Source organism: Limulus polyphemus, unplaced genomic scaffold (assembly GCF_000517525.1).
Source record: "Limulus polyphemus unplaced genomic scaffold, Limulus_polyphemus-2.1.2 Scaffold948, whole genome shotgun sequence".
NCBI classification, from domain to species: domain Eukaryota; kingdom Metazoa; phylum Arthropoda; class Merostomata; order Xiphosura; family Limulidae; genus Limulus; species Limulus polyphemus.
Window position 1 is genome coordinate 106980 of NW_013666558.1, and position 7619 is coordinate 114598.

The 7619-nt window shown below is 37.0% G+C and overlaps 1 protein-coding gene across 1 annotated transcript in view; it reads left to right on the forward strand.

The window, feature by feature from the left end:
- Nucleotides 1-7619, forward strand: part of LOC106461383 (dual specificity protein phosphatase 22-B-like) — a 24072-nt gene that overhangs the window by 12213 nt on the left and 4240 nt on the right. Inside the window, exon 4 of the mRNA XM_013921201.2 lies at nt 6569-6740. Coding sequence (XP_013776655.1) covers nt 6569-6740 — 172 coding nt within the window. The remainder of the gene's footprint in view (nt 1-6568; nt 6741-7619) is intronic.

Consider the following 7619-nt stretch of genomic DNA (forward strand, 5'->3'; position numbering starts at 1 on the left):
TAAACGAATGTTAAATCTTACAAAAAATGGAAATGAAAAGTTAAGTAAAATATCTTACCAAAACGGGATAAACAAAGGATAACCCGAGTTTTAAAAGAAGAAAATATATAACTTAAAATCAAGTTTGCACAGAAAACGCTATTCTGCAAATGACCTCCATCCATTCATGTTCAAGTGCTGAGGCGGAGGAAATTACAGGCCATTATCTGATTTACTGGTAGAAAAGCAGCTCTCTATTCCAGTACATTACGTGCTTTCGTCCCTGCAATAAACTCGGTTAATTGGCAATTAGCAAAGAGGTCCCAGGCAGAGCTAGAATTTTTTTTGTAATTAAGCACAAAGCTACACAATGGGCTATTTGTGCTCTGCCCACCACGGGTATCGAAACCCAGATTCTAGCGTTGTAAGTCCGCGGACATACCGCTGTGCTACTGGGGGGCCAGAGCTAGAAAGAAGCAAAGTTTAGATGTATTCACTTGCATGACTTTACACTTCCAAACTAAACTGAGAAAAATGCAAGTATACCAGTTCCATCAACAACAGCTCTGAGTACACCGATAATATATTCAACCTTATTTTTAGAATAAAACAACTATACACGACGACAATTGAATTGAAAACGTATTTTCTCTAAATATGAAGCAGGTTGAAAATCTTAAACCTTCTTTTTGAACAAAGATGGATCTGAAATGCTGTTTTTACAAACCTCTGATTTTGAATCCAAAATGGACAAATTAAAAGGAATACTGGAAAAAATATTTGCAGTTTACACGATTTTTATTACATGTTTCAGACCTGTTGGTTTCTAATGCTTCATCAATTTTAGGCATTTAAAACATAACTTTTAAAGTATTCTGGTACAAGATTACACCATGTGTTAGCTTCCCTTTAATTAATATGTAATTTTTTACAAAATAACTGTACTTTATTTTAGCTTACTTTGGATGCTGAGAGTCGAGTCACTCGAGTAAACAATTCAACTTTTCTTTCTCTGGTGCACGTGAGATGTGAATCACTAAATGACAATTAGCTATATATCGTACAGAAAAGATAACTTGTGACATTTTGAGAGAGACAGCTGTATTTCTGTCGACAAATTGGATAATGGACAGGGCTGCCATATCCGTAAGGTCGTGTGTACAAGTTGTTGTCATGAGCAAACCTGGTTTTATTAATGTTATCGTGTTTAATATTTGAATCACAGTTGACTACCCTGTTAACTACACTAAAAAGAAGTTTAAACATAAAGTAAAATTACCCCAATGTTAAAATGAAACAATAAAAAAGAATGATAAGTTTAAATTTTATGAATAAAGTCATACTCAAGACTAAAATTTGAATAAAATCAAAAATCACTGACAAATCTGCCTAACAGAAAGTAACCTGACTCTAAATATTGAACACGATAATATTAATAAAACCAGGTTTGCTCATGACCACAACTTGTACACATGACCTAAATAAAACTGGTTTATTCTTTCCGAATACAACTTTACGATACATTTAATTTCAACAGTCGCTCTGTAACAAACGCTATAATTCTCAACGAACTTCTCACGTGCTTAACAATATTCTCTCTGACTGCAGTTCAATTACTCATTACCTCTGTTGTTCCGTCACATTGTGAACGTCTTATATATACAAGACTAACACATATCTAGTAAATGCTAGGGCATTCTTGAAGGAACAGGATATTTCTAGAAACAGGTGGCGTGATACTAGTCACGTGACCTCGCTGACGCAACACCTGTTTACGGTGAGCTTAAGAAAGGACTTGTGTCGCTAAAGTTTCGTCGGAACGAATTTACGGAAAATTAACTAACGAACGGAGACGTAATACAGGCAAGAAAAAGCCATTAAAAGTATCTCAACAACTTTCTTACCAGGCCATCACACCCAATATATACACTTGCCCTTGTTATATATATTTTTGTAACTCTTGTTTGTTAACAAAGATTTCTTTTCTTTATTTTATTCTCTTCTTTTAGACTCCTTTTTTTTCTTTTTCACAACGAACTCAGTTAGAGTTCGGAAAGAAATACGACCACATACTTTGTGGCGTGATATTCTGCGAACCTCTAGTTAAGTAGGCCTAACTTTCCGCCATATAGTACCACGGTATAATGCTGCATATATAGGTAAATAGCGTTTCAGATAATTTTTTGTCACTCATCATCCAGCCCAACTGAGTAGTTATGACATATTAACGAAAGGCCTCTTGGGTAGCGACTTGTGGGAGACAAGAGATAGATTTGAAATACTATTTTTACACGCTTCTGATTTTCAATACGAAATGGACAAATTAAAAGTAATGTGGGAAAACCCATCTGCAGTTTACGTGATTTTTATCACAAATTTTAGGCCTAGTAACGTAATTAATCTATTGAGCACAACGCTACACAGGGGGATATCTGCGACACGTGGTAAATTGAAACTCGTGTCATGTGGAATTTCAAAGACTGCTAAACGTTTTTTTTTCTTGCCTGCAACATTTAATGTACCTACAATCGGGTCGTATATCGAAAACTAATCGACCGATGTACACGAAAGTACACGAAACTTTTACACAAGATGGGAAGTCAGTATGGAACAGTTCTCTCCAAATTTGGTCCGGATCCGGATCACTTTTGAAGCATTTTTTATAATGGGGAAATAGGGCATTTTTCAGGTTTTGGGTCAATAACTCTGTAAGGTGTGATCGAATTTGTACCAAATTTCATGGACACACTAAGGTTAAGACTCTTCATCACACTACAAAAAATGATCCGGATCGTTGATCATTCTGGATCTGAAAAGGATTTTCTGAGTTTTGGAAGGTGAAATTTGATGTTATCCAATACAAACGCATGCAATCGAAGCGGCGGGGTGTGTAATCTATCTTATTGTCCTTGTTTTTAATTAATCCTGTTTTACATTTCTCTTCGTTTTAGAAACTGTTTATTCAGCTTGCTGCATCTTATAAATATAATTTTGCTGTCTCTCGTTCATTCTCTGTTATTGTTTCATTTTATTTTAAACACTCGACGGGTTCATTTAAATAGCTATATTGGTACCTTGAGATACGTAGTTAGAGTTTCTGTACATTCCATCATCTACGCAGGCATTGCACGAATTTCCACAGCCTAGCTTTTTTTTTTCTTCTTCCGTTTTAGAAACGCCCAGAAGAGGGCGTATTCTGTATGATATTTTAATAATTTATAATAACCTCGTTTATGCAGAAGTTAGAAGGAATCCGTTAATGGAATGTTTTTAAATCATCAAACCTTTTTGCCAGTTTAACGACGATTTCAAGTTGCAATGATGTACTGTTGGAATTTAAACTATTTGAGTTGTGTGTTTTTTTTCGGGGTGGGGATTCGTTGTCACAGCAACTAGTTTTTGAAATAGCATGAATATACTCAAAAACGGGCTTACACAAGCTTTTACGGATCTTATTTCGTTTCACCGACAAATTTTGAATATAATTAAAACGGTCTAATACAAGTTTAAGAGGAGTATTACGTTTTAGTGACAAAAAATTAGATGTTATTAAATGTGTCCCTCAGAAGGGTTACAATACCTGATTTAGACCAGGTGAGAAGTGAACACAGCAAATGAAAGGCTCTTACATAAAACATATTTTGAGACATATACTTGGTGAATAAGAAACATAAAATTACCGGTAACAGCGTGTTAATGTTTATCTGTATTTAATGTTTTTAATTAGTTTGTTTCTTAAATTAGTTTTGTGCGACTAATGAGATGACTGTGAGTAAAAGTCTACTAAAACTATTTCACCCTCATTATAACGCCATGTGTTTAAGAAACGTCTCAGTTATTCTCAAAATCTTTGTTTTTTTATATCACGTTTATACATGGATTTGATAAATTAGGGCAGAGAGAGGAAGATAAGGACGCAATATAATGATGGAAAATACCGGTTCGGAGCTATAATTAGATTGGACTCTGTTCAAAAACGATGCCATAATAGTTCTTCTTGGTTCTAACTGTCTGTTTTCGAGTTTTTTCTGGCTTTGTAAAATCCCAAGTATTTTCAAGCTACGATAAATTCATTATTAATTCATAAAATGTGACGCAAAATATAATGTTTAAATTGTTTGTTTGCTCTAATGTGCTAGATATCTAAATGTTTTTGGTATTTTATGTTTGAGACATAAATATACATGCTAGCTACTTCTCAGAATATAGGAGGTTCAAGTCTTACAACATGGCCAGGTGGTTCGAGCGCTTGACTCGCAATCTGAGGATCGAGGGTTCGAATCCACGTCCACCAAACATGCTCGCCCTTTCAGCCGCGGAGGCGTTATAATGTGACGATCAATCCCACTATTCGTTGGTAAAAGAGTAGCCCAAGAGTTGGCGGTGGGAGGTGATGACTAGCTGCATTCCCTCTTGTCTTGCACTGCTAAATTAGGGACGGCTAGCGCAGATAGTCCTCGTGTAGCTTTGCGCGAAGTTCAAAACAAACAAACAAATCAAGTCTTACTAAGTATCATATTGGTTCTCTCTTCCATCTATCTACCGTACAGGGTTCGTTGACATATCTTTCTTGACACAATGTTTATTATTATGGATTTTTGTCCGAAGGCACCCCAATAATATAATAAACGCTGTATGTGTGTGAGAAGGACCACGGGAAAGATGATAGCAGAACAGCAATGCTGTTTCCATTATCAACCTTACTACGCCCCAAAACGAACCTTAACCTTTTGAAAGAACATTTCTGTAGCATATTTCTCGAAATATTTACATTATTCGAAACTGGCAAGAGATTCTAAGGGGCACTCGCCCCCCTCCACAGACCATAAATCTCGCGGACCTCTCCTCACGCTGTCAGAGTTAGAAAATTTTCTATAGACAGCCATGAAATCTCTAAAACTGGAGAAAAGTTTTTCTTAGCTTTCATCAAATTGCTTGTATATTTTTTTAGCTATTACTACGTGACGGAGGTTATATTTTCACCCCTGTCTGTGTGTGTGTCAGCAAGATTTCTCAAAAACAGTTGAGTGGAATTTGGCGAAAGTTTGTATACATTTGGACTATGACCCTACTTAGAAGTGATTAGTTCTTGGAGGTCGAAGTCACGAACATCCAATAAATCCCTATCAGTTAACATGGAGGCCGATTTTTCACACTATTTTTGCTCTATAGCTCAGTCAAAAATGATCGGATTTTGACGAAACTTGGTGGACATGTGTAGAAAATTATTCCCCATTGTCCTGTCAAAATTGGTCCATGTCCGTTGATAACGATTGACATAAGGACTCATCTTCGTACTTTTTGAAGACCGAATATGATTAACGCTGCGTGGCGGAGGTATGGGCTCTACTGAGTGCTCTCTAGTTGTTATTGTAATAATTTATATTATAACAGAATAATTTTGATTTGCGAAATCCTTGTGCAGCGTTCTGTTAACGTGTATTTGTTGGTTTGTAGTTAAGCACAAAGCCACACACATTGGACTATCTGTGCTGTGCCCACCACGGATATCGAATCCCAGTTTTGGCATTATATCTCTGCAGACTTACATTTGTGCCACCAGGTGTCGGTAGCATGTGAAAAAGGAAAAATGTATTTTAACTTCAGTTTGAACTCTTGTGTTTTTTACAGTCTCCCTACTCTCAATCGATATCAGGCTCCTGGCTGTCCACTTCTGACCCCCGGGTCTTTTCGAGCAAGTCTGCTACTGACTGTTACACATTGTTTCTGCATTTCTCAAACGTTGAACGGAAATTCATTCATTGATGAAGTTACCACAAAAACTGTGTTAGTCACAAATACATAGATTAGCCTACCCGACTCAAATAACTGGATCCGCCCTACTACGAACACATAAATTACTCTACCCGACTCAAATAACTGGATCCGCCCCACTAGGAACACATAAATTACTCTGCCAGACTAGTCTACCCGACTCAAATAACTGGATCCGCCCCACTAGGAACACATAAATTACTCTGCCAGACTAGTCTACCCGACTCAAATAACTGGATCCGCCCCACAAGAAACACATAAATTACTCTCCCAGACTAGTCTACCCGACTCAAATAACTAGATCCGCCCAACTAGAAACACATAAATTACTCTCCCAGACTAGTCTACCCGACTCAAATAACTAGATCCGCCCAACTAGAAACACATAAATTACTCTCCCAGACTAGTCTACCCGACTCAAATAACTCGAGCCGCCCCACTAGGAACATATAAATTACTCTCCCAGACTCAAATAACTAGATCCGCCCCACTATGTCTGTATTGTTACATCTAAGTAGCGTGAATGTTTTGTCATTAGTTTTTACAGCTGACGAGTTCGAGTTTTTTACATTTAGTTATTACAGTTGAGAATATTGAATGTTTTGTCTGCGTTGTTACAACTAAGAAATGTGATTTTCTGAAGGTTTTTTCATGCATCCATAGTAGCCTAGCTCATAGTTACTTTTCAGTCTCTTTTCTTTTTTTACCCCACAGTGTAATAACAAAGTAAATTTAGTAGTGTAGTAGTTAAGGAATTTTCCATGCAGTCTTTAGTGTCCATGTGTTCGTACAATGTATCAAATTATCTTCCAAGTTTAGCAGGCATGTCCAGAAGCGTAACAGTGGCCGTAGCGTACATCATGTCTGTGACGTCACTGGATCACAAGACTGCTCTGAAGGTTGTGCGAGGAGCCAGGAATGTGGCTAACCCTAACTTTGGCTTCCAGAAACAATTACAAGAATTCGAAACCAGGAAACTTTCCGAGGTGAGTTTACGAGAGAACCACCCCGAGTGCCCAACATCATCCAGATAAAGTGTCTGTTAGCTTAGAGGAACTATGTTGTAAGAACGGGAAACACACGTAGTACTTGTAGTGTGGGGGGGGGCGGTCCGCAAGGGGGCGCTTCCCCCATGGAAAATTAAAAACACGAGTCTTTCTTTATCATTCAGCATATGTATATGCATTTTTTATTCAATTCACAATTTCACAGTACTTTGCCCCTCCCTGTAAAAATTTCTGCGGACGCCTATGTGGGGAGGGGGGGATTTTGTAACAAACAGTTTTCATTCGTATTACTGTCATCATTTGCAGTTGTATTTTATAAATATCACGTTAAGTGTAATAAACATATATTTTGGCAGGAAAATAATGGAAATAAAAATTTGTCTCTCAAGCACAACACTTGAGTATAGAAACGTTTTGACCGTTAATTACTATTCGCTAATTATCTGTGACTTATCTGACTTTATTATAAGGGGTAGAAAATGTGGTTGTCTGTTGTGTGAAAGTAAGTGTTCGAGTTAATGGAACTTTCGGTAGATTACGCTTCGTTCAGTGTAAAAAAATGAAGTAATATTTGTAATTATGAAGTTTCTAAACGTCGGAGACGGCTTGACTGGGTAATGAAGAAACCATTATTATAAATGTACGACGTTTCGACAACATTATGTCATCCTCAGTTCAAGCCGTCACCTAACGTTTATTTGACAGTTGTCAGCAGACGACACTAGAAAAGCAATAAATAAATAATTATTATTATTCAAATATATATATATATATACCTTTCAGAATAAAACACAAGGTGGATAAGCTCGTGCTTCGCGTAGATGTACATACGAAAATTATTTGACTACTGAAACACTG